This window comes from Chelonoidis abingdonii, chromosome 9, assembly GCF_003597395.2.
Source record: "Chelonoidis abingdonii isolate Lonesome George chromosome 9, CheloAbing_2.0, whole genome shotgun sequence".
In the NCBI taxonomy this organism is placed as follows: domain Eukaryota; kingdom Metazoa; phylum Chordata; order Testudines; family Testudinidae; genus Chelonoidis; species Chelonoidis abingdonii.
The window spans coordinates 54,075,466-54,091,803 of NC_133777.1; the positions used below are offsets into that span (position 1 = coordinate 54,075,466).

Here is a 16,338-nt window from a genome sequence, read left to right on the forward strand (position 1 = left end):
TTTCACTCTCCTTTCCTTCCTTGTCTGCCAAATGACCTCCCTCTCTCTCAATGCCTCTTTAAAAAGACTTTGCAGAACTGTATTTTAGTGTGAATGCACCAAACTTTAACTGGATGATTGTAAGCCTATGTCTATACTACGGACCTTACAGCAGCACTGCTGTAAGGTCTGCTGTGGTGTTGCTCTATGCTGGTGGAAAAGAGCTCTCCTAACAGTATAATTAAACCACTCCAATGAGTGGCGGTAGCAATTTGGTTGGGAGATGCTTGCCTGCCAACATAACGCTGCCCACATTGGCGCTTTTGTTGAAGAAACTTTTGTCCGTCAGGGGTGTGTTTTTTTTTTTCCACACCTGTGACCTACAGACATTTTATTCACAAAAGTGCTAGTGTAGACATGGCCTAAAAGACTTTGAGAATAGAACTTAATCACTTGCATAATGGGCCTCATCATGCTGTTACCTAGCAGCTCTGTGTTCTTGGGGAACCAGGGTGCAGTACCCACCCGGTCCTCTCAGATGTGCTGTTATTGTGTGTTTGTCTGATTGTGGGGCTGGAAGGACCCAGCCCTGAGGAACTTAGGTCCCGCAGGATAGCTCCATGGGGAGGGAACCTGCAGCAGGGAGAAGTAGAGCTTGTATGAGTGAGCCACAAGCAGCACATTGATGGAAGTACAGAACCCCACCCCCCTAAGAGTAACCCTAACAAATGAGCCTACCCCAAAGTAACAGGCAAAGCTGGTAACAATGCAGCAAGTGTTACTCCTATAGCTAAATTATCTGTTAGCAACTTCATGGCCTAGAGCACTGGAGTGGGACTATTGGGACCTGGGTTCTAGTCCCAACTGAGCTGGTAATCTTGGGCAAGTCAGTGTCAATTGTGCCTCAGTTTCCTCATATGTAAACGGGTATACCTAGCCTGACATCCTTTATAAAGTACTTTGTAAGCTATGGATGGAAAGCACTCTCTAAGAGCTGGGTATTATAAAGAATAGCCTGGTCACCCTGTGAACTCCTTGAGGGGGGAGGGAGACCATTTTCTCCGCAGTGCTTCACACAGCAGGCACCAGCTGAGGGTACTCGGTCGTGGTTAAGATCTAGGGGTGACACTGCCCGAGTGTCCTGACTTGCACTGGAGACGTGCCTTCCTGGGAGAGGCTGCAGTGCGCTTGGAGAGATGGGAGGCTGTGCAGCCTGGACACTAGCGATATTTAGCCAGGAACAAAGCGCGCCGATTGCCCGTAACTCCTCTGCAGCCCGAACCAACCAGCGGGCTGGGCAGTAGGAGCGGAGGCGAGGGCTCGACGCTGTTGCTGTGTAATGCCCACCCTGTCTGCGGGCAGCTCTCCCCCGCCCCGCTCCGCTCCGCTCCGCTGGAGGTTGCTAAACCCGGCTGTGCCCAGCCAGCGTGAGTCAAAAGGCAGATGAGTCAGAGTCAGAGGCAGCCTGGGGTGGGTGGGGCGCCTCTCGTCAGGCTGCCGCAGGCTGAGTGAGGGGCGGGGGAGAGGCTGGGAGTGCCAGGGGGTGGGACTAGGCCAGACTGTAGATGTGGCTCTGTACAAAATCCCCACCCAAACTGCCACCATCCTCCCTCTCCGAGTCCTGAGGAGCCCGGCGCAGCCTGTGCCTTGCCCCAGGTAAGTGCTGCCCTCCCCCAGCTTGGCTGCCAATGCTACCCCCTGCGGGGGGTGCACCGCCTGGGCATTCACTAGGGGTGTGTGTGTGTGGGGGGGGTAGTTAAGAAAAGCTCCCCGGGGGACTGCAGCTGAACGAGGCGGCTCCTTTTGCAGACGTTGTTTCTGAAAGTTTTTGTATTTGAAACAGACTCGCTGAGCAAAACTCTCGGAGCAAGAAAGTTTCCCTGCCTAGTATCTGCAGGGGAGCTGGGCAGTGTAGGGCTAGGAAAAGCACAGCAGTTTCCCCTGCTAGGGACACATCCCGCCTCTGCTTCTGATGTGCAAGATGAAACTTATTTTAAGGGAGCCAGGAGGAGATTTAAGGTAACTGTAGCTGGCAGGGAATTCTAGGGTCAGGGAGAGAGGGGCCGCATAAAACAGCCTTAGGAGGCAGTAACTAGCACCTGTAATAAAGTAATTAACACAATTGCTTATGCTGCAAATATCAGAATCTCTGCTAGACTGTTAGATGTCATGGCTGTTGTTCAGAGAATTAGCCAGACTGCAATGTTGGGTGTGGCCTCCAGCGGGTGGAGTGTTTCTTCCTCCTCCCTGCTTTGCTTCTTTTTTCTTTTTAAAATTTTTGCTGCACTATTCTCCCCCCTCCTCCCTTTTTAAGGTGATTCTCAGTGTTCTGTTGCACATTCAGGTGGCTTCAGGTGATCAGATCAAGTCCTGTTTTTAAACTTGTTAGTATGAAACTACCATATTGATATCTCAATATTATCCTTCTCTGGGGTGGAGAAAAAGGAGGTTCGTTTAATAACCCTTACCAGGAGGAGTTGGTCCCAAACTATTAAGAAGTCACTTAAGAACTAACTCCCTTTTCTTCCCCTGTTAAAGTACATTAAGGCTCTTTGAATGAATGAGTGGTTTTGCCATAGGCAAGATTCACTTTTTGACCAGAAGCTTTGCAGAGATTTATTTTAGACAATCAGCTGAGTTTTTAACTTTCAGTTTAAATGCAAGTTTGATTTAGGTATAACTAAGCTAATGTTAGACACAACAGAATAAAGTGTGACCCTGCTGCATAACCTGAGTAAATTGGCACACTTGTGGGGCTCTGGGTTACAGAAAATGGAATACTCACTCTTGCTTTCTCAGGGCGTGGTGGAGCAGTGCTACTGCAGCTATTTCAGCAGTTTCTGCCCCTACACTCTTCCTATATGGGTAGCTTTAGATAATGACTCTCCATAGCTGAGCCTCACTTCTCCTCTTATACCTTCTTTCCCCCACCACACAGATATATGTGCTGTCTGCCATGGAGCACTGTAGTGTGGCTGGGGTGCAGTTCTGTTTTATGCCCCATCCCCCCCCACCGTTAGCAAAATTGCTGAGGTTGTGCTGCTCTTTGGGCCTTGTGGGTAGGCTTTGCACTACCCCTGCTGTGGGTGGGGAAGGAATATAACTGGAGGAATACTGGGGTGCATTCAGGGAGGCCACGTATAGATCTGGCTCATTACTGGACAGTTACAGTGGAGTTTAGGATTCACTATTCATAAAAGTATTGAAACCATATGCATTAGGACTCTGAATAAAGAGCACTTTTGTACGTGGAAATATATGAAGACTGAAAGAGGTTACAGAATTACTCAAGGCTAATGTTCTATGAGACAGAGAGTTCAGTTGAAAGATGCACTTACTCCTATATGTGGACACTGCCTGCTTGTCCATTTACTAAGTTAAGTGGGCTCTGCAGGGTAGGTTTGTGGTAGGACAGAGATTTCCTTCTTGGGTTGATGTTGCAGGATTTGTGTTACTTCTGTTGCTTGGTTTGGTGATACTGAACAGCCCCAGTGAGTGTATTTTTCTAGTTGCTCTTTTATGGAATGTTTTTAATAGGTTTTCCTGCAGAATCTCAGGAATATTCTATTTTAAATATAGATCTAGAGAAGTCCTAGCTTTACTGTTGGTTAAGTACTCATGTATGGTATAGGCAATTGGCATATTCCTGAAATGGAACATCTGTAGCCCCTGGATTATGTAGTATTGACCGCTGGAAAAGAGTGAGTCTTAGAATATTGTGTGTTAATAGATCAAAATTATGTTTTTCACGTGGCCTATGAAAAATTTTCCTTTCCAGACAGGGGCTTCATTTGCCCTCCTAAACTCTGGGGTGTAGCTTGGGGACACAGCCTGACTTGCTGTATTTCCAGTTACTGTTGTGTTCAAATAAATGACTTTCGGTTCTTGTTCTATTCAGTTCAAAGACATTCTGTTCCTTTACTTCTTTGTGGTACTTTTCTTCCTCCTCCACACTTTTCCCCTAGCCCCTGGAGCAAAGCTCCTCTGTTGCCACACCCTGTCTTGGTTGAAAGACTTAAACCGAAGGCTCTTGATTGTAAGAGCTTCTATTCTCTATTTCTCTGCTCCATAAGTCTGGGAACACCCTTCCTTGTCATCCATAAAAGTGGTGCACGTCTTCAGGCTAGGACAATAGGTTAACTGTCTCCTCACATGATGATTGCTGCTTGTTTAGTTAACATCTGGCTTTTTTATTTTTTCCTGGAACTTATGCATGTTTTCTTTCATGACACATCTGAATTGTGCTCAGAAACCACGAGATCTTAGGCTGTGTCTAAATCAACATTAGCTGCTATAGCATTGTCACCAAATTGCCTGATGGTTGTTATGTGGGTGGGGGATCAGACATAGAGCAATAACAGTGTGGGCAATTGACCTGCAAGTATCTGAACTGTGTCTTCTCTCAGCAAAGAATAACTGAGAGCTCTCACTTCTCCGTGTATTATTAAAATAAAGAAAATTGTGATTCAGGGTCATGATAGCCTTCTGAAGAAAAACAGATTCTTCGGCTTGTCTACAAGTATGAAGTCTTGCCTTAAAGGTTTGCGAATAGAGGCCCAGATTCCTTCCAGTTTAAGGAAGAGCAAGACCGTGCATGTGGTTTTTATTTTAAATACATCCAGATCCAATCACTATTAGTCAGAACTTCACCAGTAACAAGGGGAGTTTACTTGAGGACTGCGAGAGTATCTTGACAGACAAGGGGCCAAAATTCTAATGAAGGAATTTGTGACTATCTACACATTTATTCTGTAATTGAAGATCTTTCTCTGCAACCTTGAGTTTACAGAAATCCCCATTATGCTACCAGTTTTCTTTTGATTGGCTTTTGGTTGTTATAGCATTATTTGGTAACTCCACGAACATACCATTTTCATCTGTACAAGAGGGTGAGTTAGCTCAGTTACTGGACTTGGTTCAAGTTTTGTGTTCCAACAAGCCTGATTCAGTGTGGTTTTTATTTGATTTAGAAATGGCAGGCTTGCAAAAAGCTGTCTGGCAACTGTTGCTGTGTGAAAGACTATACTGCAAATGCATTCACTTCAGCTTCCAGTGAAGCTTTTTAGTTCTTTGTGGCATGCAAGACCAAAGAATTTCTTAGTCACATGTCTTGAAGATGCTCTAAAATTGACCGTCAGTACAAAGATCGCCTTGTTTGTAACATTTACTTTTTTTAAGAAATAACAAGTACTTTTGGTTTTCATAATGATTAAGGCTTGTGCAAGACCTTAAGGCTTTCTCTCTGTTTCCTCTTTTTAGATGGTTGAACCTGGATTGTTCTGGATTTCTGTCCTAAGACTGATTATTTCAGTGCAGTTGATGTTATCCCAAACTTCCTCCCTTAGATACCATATCTTGATTATTCCATAGGCAAATGAGTGGAGTTTAAACTTTGTTCTTTTCTCACCTAGATTGCTCCAGACGATTTAAGGATTCTTACTGTTCTGGGTGCTTATAAGCATACAAGCTTTACAGACGCTTAAAACAAGCTAGGACAGGTTAGATAGGGATGAGATTACAGTAGCTATGTTAAGTGAAATAATGGAACAGCGTTCCCACTATTTACTGTTATAACAATACATTTTCTAATGAAAAAAGGACTGATACCTGGAGTACATATTGTACAGCATTCCATTTGGTATTGTTTTATCAAAGACATTGATGGGAAATAAGACAAGTTTGGAAGGAAGGGAAAATCATTCTTTACGGTTACAAAATTGTAACCATCACAATAAGCAGATCTAAGCGGGACAGCTGTAGAACAGCTAGGGCAGTTCTTTTCAGTTCTGTCTTGAACTCAAGCAACGTAGAAGAAAAAGCATTTGGCAAGTAGGCGGACTGAAGAAAAATACACATTCATGATGTCGTCTTAGCCAAATATAATACTGTCGCTAAAAATAGGGTGCTTGGGGGGGATATGGGCAGAGGTAGGTTTTATTTTTGTATTAAAAAAATGTAAAGCCTTATTTCTTACCTTATGTAACTTATTACACCGGGCCCCCTTTTTCAGCAATAACATATAGTACTGCAAAGATACCTAGGGACCAATGCTTATTTTCTTTTGAATGTTTTCCTGAGAAGATCATCATGTTCTTTAGCAGCACTGGCTGATTGTATCTGCTCATCCCATCTTTTGATGATCTTGCGTGACAGAGAGGGTTGTTCTTTGCTTGGTATCGACTCTTAGAACTTTCATCTGCTTTCAAGAGAGCCACACTTGGAAACTGGGTACTATATTGTAAGGGGCTGGGATGTACTAGCTCAAGGATGAGGGAGAGTTTCCAGCAGTTTGGAAATGGATGAGAATTCTTCTAGAGGGAGTCTCACCACGTATCTCTCCCGTTTGGAACTCCTGGACCCTCTCAGCTGAGCTGCCTCCTGAGTGAGGGGCTGGCAGTTGGAAGACTGACTGAAAAGACGTGGGCAGGGTAGGGTGTCTGGGAACAGGGAGATGGATTGGGGAAGTGAGGTAATGGGAAGGGGAGAACTGGCAGTAGGAGGAGGATTGCTGAGGACCCAAGAGGAAGGGAGAGAGAAATTCAGAGTGAGTTGAACCTACTCTCGTTCAGTTTCTTGGTCCGGTGTACTGAGGACAAATATTCTGATCCTATATGTGCTAAATTTGTGCATGTGGGTGATGTACAGGCAATGCTATTGGTCTAAACATGAGAGTGTCTAGTTTCCAACACCTTAACATAGCATAATGCCTAAGATTAGTGGTATTAGCAGGGGACTATTTCTCATCTATTAGCAGAAATGCCTGTCTAATCTAGCTAGTTCCTTTTCCCTGTTTGACATTTCCACTAGATTTCTTGGTGCTGGAGTCCTTAGAAGGCAACCTTCAATTTTAACTGATGAAATAGTTAATGCTTATTTCAGTGGCACCATCAGAAGGTGACACACATGGCTAGATTTCTCTCCTTGCTAGTGGAATTTGGGAGTGCCTACCTTCCTGCCAGAATTTCAGGAATGCAGTGATGTTGCCCAAACTTCTCCCGTTTACACCCCTCAAAAAAAATTCTCCTCCTCCTCTTACTCATGATGATTTAGGACCCTCCCAGTCAAACAATACTACTGTTCAGGCAAAGAAACTAAACTTGTCAGGGAAAAATGGTATAATGGCAACAGTTTGTCCAATTGAAATGTTCATTTTTGTAGTTTATAGGATCTATGCACATTAGGCTTATTTTTCATACAGCTAGAAGTATGATCATATTAGGTGCTTAAAAACCAATAGTCTTTGGAACTTGGAAAATTTCAGCATGCTTAGTTTCCATCACCAAGTATTGCTGAGCCAAGGCAACAACTTCCTTCTGTGTTGTGAAATGGATAAGCTTTTTTTTTTTTTTTTTTTTTTTGTCCACAGAAGCTATGCCCCACAATTATGCAGATTATCCTACTCCATTGCATTGTTCCTTTTGGAGTCTGTATTTTGATGGGGTCCTTAGTATTTGTGATCAGATACTCATGCTGCTAATCACTATTTGTGTCCCTGGCTTGTAATTTTTATTTTTTAGTAGCAATATTAGGAACTGTTAAGCCACTAAAGTAGCAAAGTTAGGAAAAGTGTTCTGGCTCAAGCGTTCCAGATCAAATTACATCAGCTGCTTCTGTAAAGTACAAATAACTTAAATTCACAGAGGCCATTTCAAGACTTGTGATTTGAGGAATTTAGCCTCTGAGTTGCAGATCATTTGCCTAAAGCAGTTGTTTTTAATTGCTTTTTGGCAGTTGTCTGGGCCGAGGGTACGGTTTCTCTAAAAGAAATTTGTTGATACTAAAAAAAAAAAATGTTGATCAGTGTCTCTGTGTTCAAAAAATCATTAATATTCTTAGTGTGATGGTATTCTAGCAAAGCGGTCATTAATTAGTCATGACTCAGATCAGATTTTTAGGAAATGGCCCTCAGTTGATGAGTGGTATTGATTTTGAAATGTCTGAGGTTTTTTTGTTTGGGTGGTGGGTTTTTGTTTTTTTTGTTTTTTTTTTTTTTGTAGGAGTTCTTTGACTTACTGGAGACCTGACAAGTCTGCTTTCTTTGCCTGGGTAGTAATAGTGTTTGACTGAGATGGTCGTCCTAAATCATCATGAGGAGGAGAATTCTTTTTGAGGGGAGGAATTTAGGCAACATCACTGCATTCCTGAAACTTAATGACTGAAATTTAGAAGTGGACATCAGCAAAAGTGATTAGAGTAAAAATAGTCTGCCATATAGGAGAGCGAAGGCCAATTCCTATCCAGGTGTGATACTCCCTTACTTGTTACTTCAGCTCTTGCTGCAGGGGTGGCCAACCTGTGGCTCTGGATCTACATGCGACTCTTGTATAGGAGGGTGGAGCTGCAGGCGCCAACTTCCCAATGTGCTAGGGAGTGCTCACTGCTCAACCCCTGGCTCTGCCCCAGGCCCTGCCCTCACTCCACCCCTCCCCTGAGCCTGCTATGTCCTCTCTCCTGCCCCTCCCCCCCTGCCTCCTGCATGCCTCGGAACAGCTGATTGGGAGGGAGGGGGAGGTGCTGATCAGCATAGGAGGTGCAGGGAATGGGGAGGGGGGGTATTTAATGAGGGACTGCTGACCTATTACTGTGGCTCTTTGGCAATGTACATTGGTAAATTCTGGTCCTTTCTCAGGTTCAGGTTGGCCACTCCTGTCTTGCTGGATTGTCCCAGCTTCGGTGTGATGGTATAACAGGGCTAGTTTAATCTGCTGTAGCATGTTGTTACAAAAAAAATGTTTATGAAGTCTTTCTCTTTTTCCCCCTCTCCAGTTTCCTTTCAAGATGTCCACGGTTCATGAAATTCTAGGCAAGCTCAGCCTTGAGGGAGATGTAAGTATCACTGAGGAGCTAGAAAAGAGAGATGATATGACTTTCTCTTAAATGCCTGTCTTGTTTCTTTTCCAGGACGCCTTTGTTAGGGTTGAGACTGAACTGTACTGATTGTAAGGTGTGGCTGTAAGACTCCACATACTTGAACTGACCCAGACTAAAAGCTAGGTCGGTGATACTCCGTCTCTGGTGCTGGAGACATATGTGACCCGTAGGGCACCACTCACATTTCTTGAGCAGTCCCTGGATTTAATTAAGGCTTCTCCAAAGCTGATGGTGTGGTCCTGGTGCTGCTCGAAACGTTAAACGCAGGGAACACTGAGCAGACAGACAAGAATTGGTGTGACTCCTCCCTACCTCTCCAGATGGACAAGAGCATTAGAAGCAGGAAGGGGAGAGAAATGCCCCCATAGTTTATGCCGTCCAAACAACAAGAGAGGTGGAGAAGAAAGAGAGAGAGACTGATTGGGCCAATTCCAGAGCTGGTGTATAAGTGGTGTGAGTTAGAGCTGGTCCGGGAATGCTTTTTTTCCTGCATAATTTTTTGATGAAAATGGAAATGTTTTCATTTATGTCAAAATGCTCAGCTTTTTGTTGAAAAACTAAAAAAAATTTGAAAAACCTGAAATATTTGTTTTTGGTTACTGAAAGTTGAAGATTAGAAAAATGTTCAATTTTGGTGGGTTCTTTGGTCAAAACACCAGATTTATCTCCCCCCCCCCTCAAAATTTCCATTCTCTCCCCCAAAGTCATTTTCTGTACAAAACAAAACAGTTCCCCTGCCCCCCAGTACAAGAGTTTGGACAATATTCTACCAGCTCTAGCATGAGGCCATGGATGTTAGCTTACCCCATGTCTGCATTTGTATTAGTGGAGCAGTCCCAGAAAGCCACGGGTGGCTCTGTGTGCTTCATGATGTTGCAATGGTACATGATGATATTATCACAATGAACAGCAGACTATTGTGCCATGAATTTGTTGTTGCCTGTGATTGTAATCAGGGAGGACGTGAATCCCAGCTCTGCAGTTCTGACTACCTTCTTCTGGCTGGGTACGTTTTCATGGCTGGTACCTGCAGCGCTGTATTGGGTAGCCACAAACTTTTTTGCCTATTTTTGGCGCTTGCTCCTAATGCAAGTAAGCAGTAGAGCTGGGTTAATATTGCAAAAATATTCACTTGACTCATAAAAAAACTTCCTTTGGCCATTCACATCTAACCGATACAACTGAAATCCTAAATAATAGCAGAGAATTGTCAAGTCAAACCAAACATTAAAATTAACCCTCAACCAGACCCCCCCCCCCCCGCCTCCAAATCAGGTAATTTCAAGTAATGAATACTGTGACACTTCTTGGGGTTGTGAGGCACCTTGCTACCATCTGCCCTTAGTGTGAGAGCCTTGTCTGTGCTTGCTCTGGGTCAGTCCTGACTCCACCGGTCCTGGTCAACACAATGCTCTCCTCCCTACACAGACTCTGCTGTCTCTGTGCAGGTTATGGATAGGATGTTCCAACCCCCAAGCCCTCTGAGCATCTCCATTGAGTGTCCAGCCCCTGGTCCACTGGCTACTCACAATATTCACAGATTTGCTGCTCCCAAAGAAGCAGCACACTCCAGTTTCACTAGATCACTTACTCGGATCACTGCTCCGCTTAATACACTGCACTTTGTAGTGAAAACAAGCAGCAGTTTATTTAACAAAGAGAAAAAATTCAAATGATCTCAAGCAGAAGTAATGGAAACATGTAAAATTCATTGGCTGCATTCTAGAACCTAGATGTAATGAATATTTTAATTTCTTATAGATCAAGGGTCACCCCAAAATCCTTCCAATTTTTTTCATGAGACGAAGTGTGCTGCCAGTTTGTCGCCTACATAAAGGCTCCTGGGTGTCTCTTTGCAACCTCTGATATACCAAAACAGTCCTTTGATCTTTATTCATCAGCCATACACCCTCTTGCTCTGTGCTCCTTCGTATAGATTTCACAATCGCTTGTCGATTTCACAATCTTGATTATCTGTTGGCTCAGTTCGTAAATAGACTTATTGTGAGCCACGATGACCAGACCGAAAGATAACATCTGCTGCCAGAACAGAACCTGTTGAAGGCGGGTCACCTCCTGGTGACCCACTTCTAATTTCAAGGCTTCAAGGACATAATTTCCAGTGTAGATACATAACTTCTTAAATGTTGTCCATACAGATGTTTCACAGTGGTTAGGATGACTAGTGAACTGCTGTCTTTGAGACCTCACGTGCCACCTTTGGTGCTTACTGAGCATTTAACTGACCCAGAGGATCCCTGTAAAACTCTGTGCAACCTCTATGCCCTCTGCCAGTTGGCATCAAGAGGTCTCTGGTTCATGAGGATCTTATGCTGCTCTCAAGTATTCCGCAAGCACTAAAAGAGGCTAGAACAGTTGAATAAATTGTTGAATTTTAATTATTTGCACTGGTCAGCCCAGTAGAGCAATTCAGCCAGTTAGCTCACACTAACAAACCAAAACAAGTCTTTCCTGCACTTATTTCCCCAAAGGGAATTTGCCTCTTGGGGTGTGCAGAGGGCATTAGTTGCACCAAAAGGAATTGAACAGATTGGTCTGACGTGGTCCAGACAGTGATATATGTGCCTTTTGCCTCAGACCAGTAGGGAGAAAAGGTTTTTTTTTATACATGAAAGTTAATCCAGAATAAGGGAAATGTGACTTCAAAGTGAGTTAACTGTTCCTGACTAACTGTGTGGAAATTTATTCCAGACTAAGCATGCCTTATTCCAAATTAGTTTAATCCACAAAACTAATTTAGAATAAGAGCATCTGCGTATGGAGTTAATCAGGAATAGCTATTTAGAATCATAGAATAACTCCCTGCATAGACAAGCCTTCTATGAGGAGACCCCCTTGTTCAAAGGCATAATAATGCCCATTTCTCAGGCAGCTGTTCTTAAGGATGGTCCTGGCTTCTCCTGTGGAACTGGATTCAACTGCTCTCTCCAGCCCTGCAGTATCTCAGTCTTATCCTATATATGCTCTGGAAGGAGGAAGCTGAGCTGAAGTTAAGTCCATGACTGCTGGTAGAGTCTGTGTCCTATCACAAAGTTTTCAGAGGCAGCATTGTCTTGTGGTTAGGGGAGAGCACTGGGAGTCAAGAAACCTGGATTCTCCTCATGACTCTGCCACTGACTCAATGTGGCTTTGAGCAAGTTGTTTAGGCCACAGTTTTCAAAAGTTACTTTTGATTTTGGGTTCCCAGTGTCAGCTGTCTTTAAGAGACCCTGATTTATGACAAACGCTGAGCACCCTCCCCCTCTGAGAATTAGGCTCCTTGAAGATTTCTCAACCTGGGCACCCAAAAACTGAGGCACTCAGTATCACTAATTGCTTCTGAAATGTTGGCCTTAACCTCATTTTCCACTTTGTAATGCACTATCTTTGTGAAGCATTTGGCGAGCCACAGCTGAAAGGCACTGTTTAAGTAAAAAGCATTATTTCATTCTCTGCTTTGGTCTTACTCAAACTGCCCATGTGCTTACACTTTAGGGCTGAAATTCTACCATTGGATGCACAAGCAAGACACCTGTTAAAGTCAATGGGAACTACTTGCATATCCAAGGGCAGCATATGACTTTGAGTGCCTGAGCAATTCAGGAAGAAACAGTCCTGAAACTTGAATGGGCCCTATTTTTCTCCATTGCAGATACCATTTGTCAGCATAATATTCAGTTCCAATGACTCACACAATGCATAGGGAGTGAATGAGATACCAAAGTGCCATCTCACCTTGGTTTTTGAAATCTAACTCGCACAGGCTAGCTGTACCAGGTTGTCCAACTATGCCAAATTAATCAGCTGAAACATTCAAATTTGTATTGTGTAACATATTGGCTTTATGGTAGGAATCTTTCAGGCACACAGATTTCTCCAGGAGTGCATTAAGTTTTTCCGTTGACTGTTGTTCGCAGTTAAATGTATAGATTCTGGGAAATCATGCATCCTGTGGTGTGGCTCTGGGCCAAATTCTGGCTGCTTTGATTGAAAGGGCTGTTAATAATAGGGACAAAAATGTGTGTTTCTTTTCCATAATGTTTTTGCTTCCCTGTCTCTGCAGTGTAGCTCAGATTTTCAAAGGAGGGCACAGTCTGTATACCAGTGTTTTTTATCCTGGGTAGCTAGTTGTGCAGATATCATATCTGTGGACAACTTCAGTGATGCCTTGTATACATGCCCTTCTTTAACAATTTGACCTTAAAGCAGTGGTTCTCAACAGGGGGTTCATCAACTCATCTAGATATTTACCTAGTTTTACAACAGGCTACATAAAAAGCACCAGTGAAGTCAGTACAAATATCATACAATGATGTGTTTATACTGCTCTATTGTACATTTCAGCATATAGCATATATTTATAATCAAGTTGATTTATTTTATAATTATATGATAAAAATGAGAGCGTGAGAAAGTAAGCAATTTATCAGTAATGCTGTACTGCTTTTATATTTTTATGTCCAGTTTTGTAAGCAAGTAGTTTTTTATGTGAGGTGAAACTTGGGGTACGCAAGACAAACCAGATTCTTGAAAGGGATACAGTGCTCTGTAAAGGTTGAGAGCCACTGCCTTAAAGAGTTTGAAGGTACAAAGAAAGTAAGTGTCCTTAAGTGTTGAAAACCTTTGTCTATTATGTGAACCCCCTGCTGGTGAATTTGGGAAGAACTCAGACCTCAGGCATTTCAGAGCTCCCTGTGTGATTACTGGGGTGCTTTCAAGTTGCAATATACCCAGAAAATGAGAGAGGTTTTTTTGATCCTGTAAAATCCATCAACTGTGTGGAGCGCAGAATTTGGTCCACTGTACGTACTTATTCACTACTAATTCTGATTCCTTCCTCCACCATAGTATTGTGAGTGATAGTCTGCCTTTGATTCATATCAGCTGTAAATTTGAATTTTCCAGGTTTTGTCATTTTGATTCAACTCTTTTTTTTTTTTTTTTTTTTTTTTAAATCTTTTCCATACTGACTTTATGGAATGAATTTCTTTGAATTCTAGCCAGCACAATTTGTTAAGGTTTTTAACATTTTAACGTTAATGGGTGAATTGTCCTCAGAATTACAGTGTGATTTCCACCATCAGTGATGTTATGCCTATTTGCATGTGCTTTCTCTAATGCCAGATGCACGGCTGTGGGCAGATTCGTGGAACAATAATACATTTAGAAGATCAAATGCAGTGGCTCTTAGCTGAATTCGTTATATTAATAGGATGTCCACGTGTGCATATTGGGGGGGTGGGGAAATATGACCCAATGATACTTCACCTTTTGGGAATAATACATTAACCACAAGCTAAGTATAAGACTTGAATTTTGCTGCTGCTTTTTTTTTATCTTAGCATTCTCTTCCTCCGAGTGCGTATGCCACTGTCAAGGCGTATGCCAACTTTGATGCTGACAGAGATGCTGCAGCCATTGAAACAGCCATCAAGACCAAAGGTAGGAGAAATGGGTCTCTCTCTCTCTGCCATTATACTTGCGAATGATAGAGCTGATATAATATCAATAGGTGCTGGGTTTCTTGACCTGCCACTTACTGTCCTTAATCCAGGGCATTTATTTTGGGTGTTCTTCTTAATGACTTGTGCTATTGAAATCTTGGCAGGGAAAGACTTAAGACTGCCAGCAGAACAGTCTTAGAAAGAGAATGAAGTTTTGTAATTAAATCTGAATGTTTTTAGCAAAGGAAGTTTGGGCTAGTCTATAAAAATCTGCATTTCCTTCCCAAGGTTTAATCTGAACTTTGAAAAAAATGATTAAACCAATTAAACAGTACATTTAAATCTTTTGCCTTCTAGGATAAGGAATTCATCATTTCTTTTCCATGGAAAAATGGTCTAATATTTTGAAATGTTTCGTCCCTTTACTTTTACACCCAACTGGAAAGTGATATGCCGCAATGGAAACAAGAACATCATTTTATTGTTGCATAATTTGATGATTCATTATTTGCATTCAGTTAGCACCTGGTGGTCCCAACTCATTGTAGGGCCCAGTCATGCTAGGGGCTGCACAACTGTGGGTGACAGCCCCTGCCCCCAAAGAATTTACAATAGAAATTAAAGAGTTACATAGCAGATCTCTGACAGAGCTGAGAATGGAACCCTGTTCTTGTGACTCTGTCTGGTGCTGTGTCCACTGCCTCTACAAAATATTACAGCATTGAAAATGGCCTTTTATGTGGTTACCACATCCCTGCGTATAATTAAATCTCTGCACTGGACTTTTCCCATTCAGATAGTCTAACTTTGATAAAAGGTGACCATGCCTAATCAGAGCGGTAAATAGCAAATGGGCAAGATGCTGAAATGTTACTGTATCATAGGCCCTGCCTGTGCTCCTCCTCCAACTTCTACCTGAGTTAGTAACAAGTTTGTTTGGTTAGCTCTGACCATGGCCACGAGGATAATAGTTGTACCCCAGTCTTACAGTTTGCTGCTGCTGGGTGCGGTGGCATGCACAAACTAAACAGTTTGCAGGATTAGGGCCTTGGTTAGTAACTATGGTAGGTAGCCATGCATCCCCTTGATTAGAGAGCCCACTGCAGTATGATTGTCTTCCAGTAATTGATTACTGTTTTTTGCTGTGTCCTAAGGGTGCCTGTGTAACCAGTTTGGCAGGTTTTCCATCTTCCCTGCTCTCTGTGCAAGAAGGTGTTCAAGGCTGCTGGTTAGGGCTGGTTGAAATTTTTCCATGGAAACTGTTCTTAATGGAAAATTGGATTTTCAATAGGGCTGGGTTTTTTGGAGGTGGTGTTTTTTTTTGTTTTTTTGTTTTTTTGTTTTTTTTCTTGGTTGTAACAAGTTTTTTTTGCAAAAAAATTAGAATCCGTGTCCAAACAAACAGGAAAGGCCTGGAAACCAAAATATTTTGATCTGTAGTGTCTCATCGGAGTTGTAGTTGGGGTGCTTTGTGCCAGTGTTTTCTATGGACCAAGCTCCCCAGCTGCACTTCATCTCCCACAATGTAAAGTGGCCATCTGAATACTGTGGGGAGACTGGTGCATTATGGGAGAAGTCCCACTGGAGACCCCAGTTTACAAAGGAGAATGGGGAGCATGATGCACCTGAACTGCAACTCATGTTGCAGTGGCATTTCAGTGTTGAAATATTTCAGTTTTTGGCTGAAATAATTTTTCAGCTTTTCACCAAAAACTCAACATTTCCCATGGAGAAAAACCCTTTTTCTGACCACCTCTGCTGTTGGTGCCTCTGTGTCTTGCAGGTGCTCTGTCCCTGCTGAGGCCCTGTGGAGTGGTTGCCCAGGTTTTCACAGAATGCAGATACAAATGCAGCTAGGCAGCACGGTATTTTTGTTGTGGGGAAAGAACTGCCTTGTGGACACAACTCCACCCTGTCATCCCAAACTGGTAACAAAAGTATTCCATTGTACCTATAGTCTGGACATGTAGGGCAGTAGCAACTTGGTCTCATCCTCCTTCATAACAAAGAAGGGGTGTGGTTAAAGAGTCTCCTCTGCTCAGGA

At 42.9% G+C, this 16,338-nt stretch overlaps 1 protein-coding gene across 1 annotated transcript in view; it reads left to right on the plus strand.

The window, feature by feature from the left end:
• The first annotated feature begins 1,541 nt into the window (after nucleotides 1-1,541).
• Nucleotides 1,542-16,338, plus strand: part of ANXA2 (annexin A2) — a 51,187-nt gene continuing 36,390 nt past the window's right edge. The window contains exons 1-3 of the mRNA XM_032798530.2: nucleotides 1,542-1,635; nucleotides 8,746-8,805; nucleotides 14,193-14,292. Coding sequence (XP_032654421.1) covers nucleotides 8,758-8,805; nucleotides 14,193-14,292 — 148 coding nt within the window. The 5' untranslated portion in view covers nucleotides 1,542-1,635; nucleotides 8,746-8,757. The remainder of the gene's footprint in view (nucleotides 1,636-8,745; nucleotides 8,806-14,192; nucleotides 14,293-16,338) is intronic.